The 11,984-nt window shown below is 47.3% G+C and overlaps 1 protein-coding gene across 3 annotated transcripts; it reads left to right on the top strand.

Moving 5' to 3' along the window:
• Positions 1-36: 36 nt before the first annotated feature.
• On the top strand, positions 37-11,233 carry rab11fip5a (RAB11 family interacting protein 5a (class I)). 3 transcript variants are annotated; one of them, XM_049740006.2, is made up of 6 exons: positions 37-558; positions 3,554-4,050; positions 4,353-4,791; positions 5,301-8,660; positions 9,417-9,528; positions 9,675-11,233. In XM_049740006.2, exons 1-6 carry the CDS (start codon positions 224-226, stop codon positions 9,930-9,932), a joined length of 5,001 nt encoding a protein of 1,666 aa, XP_049595963.1. In that variant the 5' UTR covers positions 37-223; the 3' UTR covers positions 9,933-11,233. The 3 variants fall into 3 exon arrangements, with proteins under 3 accessions (XP_049595963.1, XP_049595965.1, XP_049595964.1); XM_049740007.1 differs by lacking the exon at positions 37-558 and adding an exon at positions 1,802-2,241; XM_049740008.2 differs by lacking the exon at positions 5,301-8,660.
• The last annotated feature ends 751 nt before the right edge of the window (positions 11,234-11,984 follow it).

The following is an 11,984-nucleotide window of genomic DNA, read 5'->3' as shown; positions in this document are numbered from 1 at the left end:
GTGACGTCGCTGCCCGCAGAGAGGCCCACTCCTCGGCCGGCCGGGCGGCAGACGAGCTGCAGAAGTGGAGGAATATCCACCGGACCACGCGAGCTATAGCCCGCACGGCAGATGTGAAAGAAGAGGAAGAGGAGTTGGTGGTGGTGGAGGTGGGGGACGCGCCAGCCACCTCCACCAGGCTCCACACACGGTGGGACGAGGAGGGGAGTGGGTCGGGGAGGACATGGAGCAGCCATGGGTGCCCACACACGTTCAGGTGACGGTGCTCCGAGGCAGGGGTCTGCGGGGCAAGGGCAAGCACGGCACCAGCGACGTGTACGCGGTTATCCAGCTGGCCAAGGAGAAGTACTTGACGTGTGTAGCCGAAAAGACCACCGAGCCCGAGTGGCGCGAGGAGTGCTGCTTCGAGCTGCAACCCGGCGTCCTGGACATGGACACTGGCCCGGAGCTCGTCCTCACCGTCATGCACCGCGCGGTAATCGGGCTGGACGTGTTCCTGGGTCAGGCCATCATCCAGCTGCGGAAGATCTTCCACGAGAGCCGCGGTGTGAAAAATCAGTACGTATATTCGCTGTTTTCTCCCACGTTCCGTGAACGCATCGCGGCACTCCTCATCCACGTTTGGGATGTCAACACATCGCTGCTGCATCGACACACCCTCACACCATCACCAGCCCGAGTACACACCCACAATTCTGTACCTTCTAGAACCGTCTACGACACTCAGTCGTTTGTTTTTGTTGATGTGCTTGCTGAAGATGCTATTTCCCCAACGGGATTATGCTGCGTCCTCTGTCCCAATTTCCATGGATTATCTAACAGTTTGGTGGTCCCCATTGACTAAAAGCATTTTTATTTTGCTCGCACACACACACGCGCACACACACACACACACACACACACACACACACACACACACACACACACACACACACACACACACACACGCACGCACTCCAAAGCTTAAGACATTTGCAGAGGCTCCGCCCATGTCCAGTTGTTGTTTTTGTTTAGTTGTCCCATCATGGCGCTCAACCACATCACTTGATATCATTCTGAAATGATCATTTGAACATTGCAATAAGCAAGATAACAGACCATCCCCTATTTTGTGGCCTGCAGGCTCATTGGCCAAATTGTTACGAGAAACAAAATGGCCGACTTCCTGATTAATTTGCATCATGGGTTTTTGAAACTTTTTCCGGCAACCCAAAGCCAGCATTTTTTGTAGGTCCTAATGCTGGAAAAACGGAAATTGCTAGACATTTTGTTGAGTTTGGGTCATGAGGCTTTGAGGCTTTTTGACACATCTTGCCATGACAGACCTGGTCGACCGATTTTGCTTCCTTCACTAAATCTAGTGGGTAAGGCGAGGTGATTAGAAGGGACCATTTGCAGCAAGAGTTACATTACGGCTTAAATTAAGTTAGAATTTAGTCCTCCACAATGTTGTGTACATTCATGTTTATATCCCAGTAGACTTCATCAGTTTATCAGCTTTCTCGCGTGGGACATGTAGGGGCTTCTGACTTCCTGTTTTTGAGAGATGGGGAAACAGATGCAGCGTTATTAAAAAAAAAAAAGACAAGCTCTCATGCATGTATTTCCTGTAAGATCTTTGGCATGAAGGTGTTAGCTTGTTGCACAGTTTGCACAACAGTTTTGGTGAATCAGAATAAACTGGAATGTCATTCTGAATGCTTCTTTGAAAGAGGAGGAAGTAGGCCATGAAGAGAAAAGTCCCGAGCTGGCCGCTGCGTTAGGAATGTGAGCTCCACCTTGGCTGAGGGGAGTTACCGTGCTTCTATTGTTGGACGGGAAACTCGAGTCCACGCCTCGCACAGTACTGCTCTCAGCTAAAGAACTCACATTTAAACAAATATATTACAGAATTGTTGCTTTTTATGCCTCCATTGAGGCTCGTTGATTTATTTTTTAGTACTTTATGGTTTATGCCTTTGGGTGCACCAAAGAAATTAAGGTTAGTTAAGGGTTAAGGTTAAATAGCATTGAGTTGGTGCCTAGTTAGTCTTCGGATTCAAAATGCATTCCTCCGGTTGCGCTAGGTGTTGGTTATTGTTGTGCGGCTTTCAAAAGTGTCAGCATTCCAATTTGTGTTTGAGACTCCACCTCAGAGCAGATAATTGTTTTCTCTGGCAATCGTCGCTGCGTGTGTGTTAGTGTGTCTGTGCCGGTGGTGAAATGGACGTCAACGTTAGGACAGCATAACTACCCAGACTGGTACGTTTGATCATTTCTAATTCTACTTTTTTTTCAAGTTAACTCTTACAAGGTGCTAAAATTTTTGAAACGAGAGATAATACGTGATTGAAAATGTAATGTCATCAATGCAAACAAGACATGCTATATACTAAAGTTAGCTAAACGGAAGCACACAAACGTCTTTCAAACTAAATAACACATTCAAACTGACTAGTCAGATGTCGTTAGGTGTGTACTAAAAGAGCAAAATCAAAACGCCGTCTATCTCACTGTGCTAACCTGTTAGTCAACTTTGGGTAAATAGATTTGCCTTTGATTGCAGGCAAGATAGCTTCTCTCTTAACTGGAGCTAATAGCTAAACTTGTGTTGTCGTTTTGAGTGTAAGTGGTGGTTGCCTGACATCATTGTTTTTGCTCAGAGGACATTATGGAAGCTGCCTGGCCAGACACACACACACACATGCACGCACGCGCACACACACGCGCGCGCACACACATACACACGCACACACACTTGGACTCACTTTGGCTGGATTAACCCCATTCAAACAAACAATACACTCATTCACTTCAGGCTGTGACCCACTTGAAAGTTATTCTTTCATTCTTTAACGAGCACTGTAACACAGAAGTGAGCGCAATCGTTATTTACGGGGCATGACTTGCGATGTTTTCAAGTTAAGGGCCGTCGTTTTGTCTTTTATTTTTTTTATTTTGTGTTACAAGCCAAAATTTGGCAGAGCACACATTGAAAATAAAATCACTCACAAGGAGCATAGAGCAGATGTTAGCCATTCCATGAGAGGGCACAAAAGTCCTACTTTTTATTGCTTTAGCTCAGTGGTTCTTAACCTTGTTGGAGGTACCGAATCCCACCAGTTTCATATGCGCATTCACCTAACCCCTATTTAGCGATTTTTCTTTTCTTTTCTTTTTTCAAATTCAAGACATAAATGTATTTTACTGGTGCACAAAATGAGCCGTGCATGATCATCACCTTGTTGAAAGAACAAAACCAACACAATGCATGAACTCACAAATTACATACCTGCAAATCAGTGTGACTTCTGCTGTTGCTTTTGCGAGACCAGTTCAGATATGCGTCATCACAAATTTACATGATAAATCAGGTATATTCGGACCTCCACAGTGGAGACTCTGCCGAACCCGTGAGACCGACTCACCTAACCCCTAGGATTCGATCGAACCCAGGTTAAGAACCACTGTTTTAGCTTGAACAACAAAAACCTTTTCAGCAACTCCCCCCCAAAACCAGCAAAAACTTTGCCAATGTTGATGTGACTGTTATTGCATTTCCGCGGGTGTCCAGGTGGTACCGACTTAACTCCAAGACCGGCAAGAAGGAGAAAGAGCGAGGCGACATTCAAGTCAGTGTCCAGTTCACACGCAACAACCTGACGGCTAGCATGTACGACCTGGTCATGAAGGACAAAGGGGCTTCCACGTTCAGCAAGCTGAAGGAGCGCATGAGGGGCAAGAGGCGATCCAGTGAAGATGAGGCAACCTCAGGTGGCACCGGCCCGCTGAGCCGCGTGCGCCAACGTCTGCCCAGCGACGGGGGCGGCGAGGAGGACTACGAGGACGACGAGGGCGGCGAAGTGAGGCGCAGTAAGATGAGGACTTTCTTTCTGCGAGGCAAGCTGAGGAAGTCGTCGGACACGCGCTCCAGCACGTCGCTGGGGTCCGAGAGCAGCGAGTCGTCGTCGCGTGGTGGGAGTCTCAGCCCCACAGCTGGCATCAGTGTGGTGGTCTCCGACCTCTCCAACTCACCTAGTAACAGCAGCAACCTGACCGCTGACAGCCCAGGTGACAGAAAATATGCAGCGGTTAGCACATTGTTTATGTATGTACATATGTTGGGCTAATGGTGCATTCAAGGAAACTGGGAAGTTTTAGTGGATACAGCATTGGACTCAAAAGAACCTTGGAAATTTGAAATGTCCCTTTTAGGGCCAATGATGCATGCACAAAACAGTGAACTTTGAAATGATAACAAAGCTAATGCTGAATTCAAGAAAAACCCAGCGGTACATCTATAGCAAATGACAAACCTATGCACCAGTCTAGTGTTTCCTCATGACCTTGTTTGTGTCTTGTCATCTCTTTAGAGCGCACGGCTGACACATCACCCAGGTTGTCTCCCTTGCGCTGTGACTTTAGCGATGAGATCAATGAGATCACCATAGCCGTGCCTCAACTTCCCGCGGGCATCAATGGAACGCACAAGCCCCAGGATCAGGCCTCAGGAGCTCTAGAAACTTCTTTGGGCCTGGGACACCTGCAGAAGACTTTGCCTCTATCCGTGTCTTTGCAGAATCTTCACCCGCGGGCCTCTGCCGAACCCCTGCATGGCACCGTGGGCGATGGACGACGCTGGTCTTTTGACAAGGCCGGCGAGGAGGAGAGTGCTGCTATTGCAGCGGCCATGGAGAAAAACTGCCCTGTGTTGGGCAGAGAAGAGACAGGCGAGGAGGTTGAACAAGACTCTGGCACAGAGGGCAAACACAAAGGATGGTTCGGGTCCAAGGAGTCGCACAGTATATCCAGGTGAGTTTCGTAATCTATACCAGTGGTGGGCCATATCTTTGGTACCTGAGCATTCAGGGGGCATTTATCCAACTCCCAGTTCCACCACTATCCAGTATTATTTTCCAGTAATAGAAACCCTCAATACTGGAAAATAACATGTACTACTACATTACCTGGAGCAGTTCGCAATCATCATATCAGTGCAGTGACGATAAATCTGATCTGATCTGGAACAGCCCCATTGCAAATATTCTAGGCATTCTGAAGGCCCTGGGCATATCAGATTGACATGGCAGCACAAAGAAACAGAATTCTGATTAGATAAAAAAAAAAAAAAAATCCAACATCCACGTGCACAGCAAGTAATTACAAATGAAAGCATTACAAGTTATGCTAAGACGGTTGTCGACTGTATTTCAAATCAATCCGATTGAGTGCAAGAGCAAAACTCTTTCCAAGCCCTTCAGTTCAGGTTAGTGTCAACCACCTGAACTAATCTGGAGGACTGTGTTCGCTTCCTTCCACAGCTCGGTGGCACCTCATGAACTAGATCCCGGCACTGAGCCACCCCTTGACCCACTGCACCACTCTAACCCCTTCTGTTCCTCACCACCCCTGTCACCCAGCAACCCTTTCCTATCGCACGACACGTTGTACGATTCCTCGTTGCCCCCCCTGCCCTTTCTTTCCAATTCCCGGCCTCCTATTGAGCAACTCTTTCCAAAGACGGGTTATGCAGACACCCAGACTTGGGAGAGTCAAACTACCGAAGACCACGTCATTGGCTTGGGCAAGAAGATACCTTTAAGCCAGAAGTCTTCAAACCCTTTTGCATCTGCTGAGGAACAGGAACCACATACGGAATGGGACGATTCTTTTGAGGAGTTTGCTGCTTGCAGGCTGCAAGGTTCAAAAGACCTGACATCTAACATTTTAACCAACACCCATCAGCTGGAACTTGGCAGTGATGAAAGGAATGATTCCCTGAATACCAAAAGTGTCATGTTGAGCAACTACATGACGACCTGCAGCCACCTGCACTCTTTGGACCCCATCCCAGAGGATGAAAGCTTTGAGTACTGCAACGAAGTGTTTAACACTTTGGAATCACACCCTCCCACTGGATGGCATCAAGCTAACAGCGCTACTAACATGGCTCCCTTCCCAGATGGTTCTTCGGGCATCGGGAGTTCAGTTGAAGATGATTTCCTCTGCTGTTTCTCTTCAAATTCTGCATCGGACAAGTTCTCAGCGTGCTCCTTGGATGAAACTGAGCCGCAGAATTTCGACAGCGTTGCTCCAACCTTGGAGATCTTGTCCGAAACAGTTATCACTCCAAAGGGTTCTACGTCTACAGATGAGCTTTTGACTGATGCAGCTCAACGAACTGCAAGTCAGAGTGACGATTCGGAATGGTGGGATTCAGACGGGTCCTTAGTCTTCACACCACCGCCGACTATGTCTAGTGCAATGATTGCAGGTTTAGAAGCTACAGACATGCAAACTCCAGAGAACCTGGACCTAGAGCCAAAATGTGAGATGCAATCTGATGACGACAACAATGAAGACGTATCTCAAGGCGAATTAAGTGGACAACCATCTCTGGACATTCCCAGCTCTCCCCCAGGCACTGACCTATCCTTGTCGTTTGAGGAAGGTTGCTGGGAATCTCCTGTACCTTCCAGGCATCTTGGAGATTGTGACAAAAACACTAACAGCTTTCTCCAAAGCCTCAACATGAACACTGACTCACAGGATGACCAAAATTGCTGCTCTCTACCGCCCTCAGAATGTTCTGGGATTTCCAACCCTACTGAGAAGTCACACTCTGAGAACTTGACTTTCTGTGGGGAGCTCGGACAAACTGGGGAACCCGCCATTGGTTCAGTGAGTCCAGATGGCTCAAATAACCAAGCTGACCTGTTGGCTCCAATTCTGGAAATCAGATCAGAAACTGATGAACAAGATTTCTCAGCAGTGGACAAGAATTTTCAAGTTCTCCCTGCAACAGACGTCTTTTCAAATCCCATGGAGGGAAATGAATTCACAGCTCTTGATGTAGGTTTTGCAAGAAACCCTCCACAACTCTCAAAAATATCACAGAGCACCAGGAGCTTTCTCCAAAGCCTCAATGGCAACTTGCAGTGCCACCAAAACCAGTACGGCATATATGACCCATCAGAGACACTTGACATGGAGAAATCGACCTTCTCTGGGGAATCAGGAGAGATTTCGGAATTCATCGATGGTTCATTTTGTGGAAAAGGCTCAACCGAAGATCCAAACAATCAACATGACTTGTCTTTGGTGATGACTGACAGCCCAGATACTTTTGAGCCTTGTTTCACAGCAGGGGACGACAATAGTTCCCAATTTCTCCCTGTGACTCATACAGACTCTTATCAAAAGCTCATTGAGGGCGATCAGGTCACTGATCTCAGTGCTGTGTCTTTGAAAAGGCCTTTACCACCACTACCCCAAATGTCCCAGATCACCAGGGGATCTCCCAAAATCCCCGACAGAAACTTGCAGGACCACCAAAACCATATCAGTGTACCCGACGCCACTGAGAGCATTAATTCAGAGAAATCTACCTTCTGTGGCAAGCTAGAAGAGATTCCAGAACCCATTAGAATTTTAGTGAGCCCCAGGGGTTCTACCAGTGGCCCAAATGACCAGGCTGACTCATTGTTTCTGATGTCAGAGAACACACCAGATACCTGTGAATCAGCTTTCATAGAATCTTGTGACTTGGGCTTCACAGCAAGGAATGATGGGAGTTCTGAAGTCCTCCCTGGCACTCCTTCAGATTCGTATCCGAATACCATTGACGACGAACAGTTCACCGTTCTCGATGATGTATTTGTGAACAAACCTTCACCAGAAGTCTCTCAAACATCCCAGAGTTCTAGGAGCTTTCTCCAAAGCCTCGATGGAAAGTTGCAGCACCATTATGGCATAGCCACACACCCCGAGATGGTAATCGCGAAGAACTCTACTTTCTGTGGGGAGCTAGGAGAGATTCAGAGTGCCACCACTGCTTCACTGATTCCAGAGAGTTTTCCCAGTGATTCAAAAAATCTAAATGACTGGTTGTCTGTGGTTACAGAAGACAGACAAGATCCTTATGAGTCAAGTTTTAACAGAGGGGATGATGGAAGTTCTCAGGTTCTCCCTGCAACATCAACAGACTCATATGCAAAGCCTTTCGGGGATGATCTTGTCACTGCTTTTGATGACATGTTTGTGAAAAACCCACCACCACAACTTCCCAAAATATTCCAGAGAACAATGAGCGTTCCTTCATTCCACTTATCTCCAAACCATTACGGTGACTCAAAGCCCACCGAGAGGCGAGGGTCAGAGAACTCTACCTTTGCTGGGAAGGCTGGAGAGGTTCCGGAAGACACCGGCGCTTCACTGGGTTTGACCACTGGACCAAACATTAACACGCACATCACCGACTGGTTGACTCAAGTGATGACAGACCGAGCAGATGCAGGTCTCACTCGAGGTGACCTCAGGGGTTCGCAAGTTCTCGCTGCAACTCCAACTATATTGAAGCCTGATGAGGTTTTTGGTAACCAGATGGTGGAAAACCTGCCACCGCACCACCCCACAGTACATCGCGCAAGCACCCTCCCGTTCAATTGGGACAAGACCCTTCCACTGTCCTTCTGGAAAGAGTCCTGCTCCCCCGAGGCGTTATCCACATCCCCTTCCTCCCCCTGCCCTTCAACGGCCTCCGCTCCTACACTAACCCGTGAAAATAGTTGCTTCCCCTCTTTCATTTCCTCCCCTTCTAATGCCTCGCTGCTGCCCGTCACACTGAAACCTCAGGAGGCACTGGAATGCCAGCAGGAGCACGCAACTCATCAGGAGCTCAGGTGAGCTTGTTCGTCGATTGAGGGAACCATCTTTCCCCCTTCCTTCCAGTTTTCCAGCCTTTTCTGGCCCTTTCACCTGCTTCTTCCTTTGTGTCATCAACTCCGAAGGGGATCCTCTTGGTAGTGGTGGTTCTTTTAATCTCCCAGTTAACACATGCGCACTAATCCTGCCGGGACTCCCTCCGTAGGTGTCTTGTGTGTGTATGTGTCCTGTCTCCGTGGTAATGGGAGGGGAAACACTGCCGCGGGCCAATTAGCAGTTATTATTTTGCCCTCCGATTCCTAACACAACCCCTCTCCCCACCTCCACTCATTCCTGTTTTGCCTTACACACACACGCGCACACACGTACACACAAGTACACACACGTACACACACACATCCCCCTTACCTCACAGGACCTGTTCTCACACTTTGCCCCCCCAAAAAAGGTGTTGTTGTGTCACTGATAGCGTTTCCTTTTCAACCTGGGGCAATAACACACTTCTTCTCACATTTGTACTTGTTTTGCATAAACGCATGCAATTAAAACAACTTTGGGCGCATTTGACTTTTAATTTTCACCGCTTTAAGGAGGTGCACCTCCTGGACCGCTCTCAGATTGTGGGATGTAGAATTGTCTGGTGTTGCGCAAAATGTTTACAATTCAATGTCGTTTTTAGGGAAAAAAAATGCTAACCCTTGCAAGAAACCCTGGATGGCACGCAGAGCGTCCGAGTGTGTTGTAACGCAGTCTCTTGTGTGGTTTCTTTGTAGTCCCCACCCGGTGCGGCCCCTGAGCAGTGGCCCGCTGGTCGAAGGCCGCTCAGTCCTGGAGAAGATCAAGTCCAGCATCCACCCTGGCAGGAGAAGTCAGACCGGCGAGAAGGTCCAATTTGTGTTCCTTTGCAGTTCATTTAGAAAATATCACTGCACTTTTTCACATTTCCTTTCCTCAAAATTCTCTTACCAGCAAGACTTGTAACATCAACATGATATTTTTTTTCAGTAAAAATTTTTTTTTCCTGTTTCCAGATCCTAACGGAGGGCGCCGGCTCGTACTATCACCTGACCCACAGCGAACTGATTGGTCTCCTGGTGCAGCGCGAGGCGGAGTTGGATCAGCAGAAGGCGGACTTTCAGCAGCAGCGCGCCCTGCTGGCCAAACGGGAGGTGGAACTGCGTAAGCTGAAGCCGCAGGTCCGGGACCTGGAGGACTACATTGACACGCTCCTGGTGCGCATCATGGAGCAGAAGCCCACCCTCCTGCAGGTGCGATCCAGGCTCAAATGATGGCACGCTCCCCACAGGGAATCTCAGATACCCCAACAGCTTTTTAGTCTTTTCACCGCTACGCTGTCCCTTTTTTGATACAAGCGTTTTTGCAGAGGTTCTCAAACCTTCTAGATCCGGCGCCCCCCCTCCTCATAGTCCCAACAGCAATTGAACATGTGTACCCCAAAATGCCAAAGGAACTAGGCATGCGAGAAAAAACAATTTGAATTGAAAAATTGGTCTTGGTTGAACCGAATGAAATCATTACACTTTAAAATGTAGCGCACATCAATTTGTCTGATTAGACCTCATTTGCTCTGTATCGAGCATTATATAGGGTTCCGATACCAGACACCGATACTTAAGTCAAAGAAAATCTTAAACTCTCTTCGGCAATAATTTGCGCTATTCTACACTTTGGTGAATTATCAGCTGCCCAAAACCTGCCGTTTGAGAACCGCTGCATTTCAGATGCTGAAGTGTAACGAATATGCTAGATACGTAGTCCTCAGGTTGTTTTCAGCTCCTCACCCGCCAGGTTGGATTGGTTTTAGGATGGTGGGCATGTGCGCACCTATGTTGCTGGATGCTGAATCGGAGTGGGGAGGAAACAAGAAAAAGTCCTTTATGCCTCACCTTGCCTGTTATGAACACAAATGAGAGCAAATGCAGAATGTTCACCCTATTTTGTCACTTTCATCTTGAACTGCAGTACGTTTTACAGCCATGTGTGGTAGACGACACAGCTGGAGGCAATAAAAATTGACAGCTTCACCTAATTTTTGTGCGGATAAAATTTGGATCATCATCACAATGCGACAAAATTATATGTTTCGTAATTGTTAGTTGCAGCTCTAGTTACAGCCTCATTCCAAAATAGTGTATTTCTTTTTCTTACCAATTCTAAAAGTCGCTTAAAGTGAAGGCCCGTGAATACTTTCCAGATGCATTAAGTTTGTTCGGGAAATGTTCACAGCGCTTCACATTTTCCAGAATTTTACTAAGCTTGTGCTTATTGTGCAAGATTGTTTGCCAAACAGACAATGTTGATTAAGTTTGCAGCAAAATCAGTGCAATAAAAGATATGTGTTTGCCTATATTTTTGCTCATGGATTTGTGGCTGTGTATGGACCAGCGCTGTATACCATGTCTTCCGTTTTGAAAGCTTTTTATTGAGGCGAATGTTTTTTGTGGTGGGGGGCGCCAGCCTCCCCAGATCCACGTGTCGCAAAAGAGCGTTTACAAGCTGTGATGATGCAATTCTGTTTCACACAATTTTGTATATTTAATAAAGAATATATAGTATTTCTTCCTCACTATGTTTGCCTCAAAATATATATGTATTTTTTTTCTTGTCATGTTTTATTCATTACAATAGGTTCGGGTCTCAAGCAAAACTACACCCACACAGGTCAAGACATTATGTGAAATATTACAATATCACGTTTGAAATGTATAGATTTATTCATCTTCTGAGCCACTTAGCCACACGAGGTTCGCGGGCACATTTCAAATACATCCATCCATTATCTGTACCGCGCTTGTCCCCACGGGGGTCGCAGGCGTGGTGGAGCCTATCCCAGCAGTCATCAGGCAGTAGGCGGGGGACACCCTGAACTGGTTGCCAGCCAATTGCAGGGCATACAGAGACGAACAACCATTCGCACTCACACCTAGGGACAATTTGGAGTGCTCAATCAGCCTACCAAAGCATGTTTTGGGGATGTGGGAGGAAATCAGAGTGCCCATAGGAAACCCAAGCGGGCCCGGGGGGGAACATGCAAACTCCACACAGGGAGGGCCGGAGGTGGAATCAAACTCAAACCCTCCTAACTGTGAGGCGGTCGTGATAACCAGTGCGCTACCGAGCAGCACATTTCAAATTTATTTGATTATTTATATAATTTGCACAGTCCAAAATTATGACTAAAGAATTGTATAGCCCTTCCTGGGTACTTTTTAAAACATGATTTTGCTTTCTATCGCAACAAACTATGTATGTCCCTGATTTAGCAGAGGGAATCGTAAAATACTACAGTACCCATAATGCACCTCGCCATTCTGACTGCG

The sequence above is a fragment of the Syngnathus scovelli genome, chromosome 14 (genome assembly GCF_024217435.2).
Source record: "Syngnathus scovelli strain Florida chromosome 14, RoL_Ssco_1.2, whole genome shotgun sequence".
NCBI classification, from domain to species: Eukaryota; Metazoa; Chordata; class Actinopteri; order Syngnathiformes; family Syngnathidae; genus Syngnathus; species Syngnathus scovelli.
This window is presented reverse-complemented; position numbering and strand designations above follow the sequence as displayed.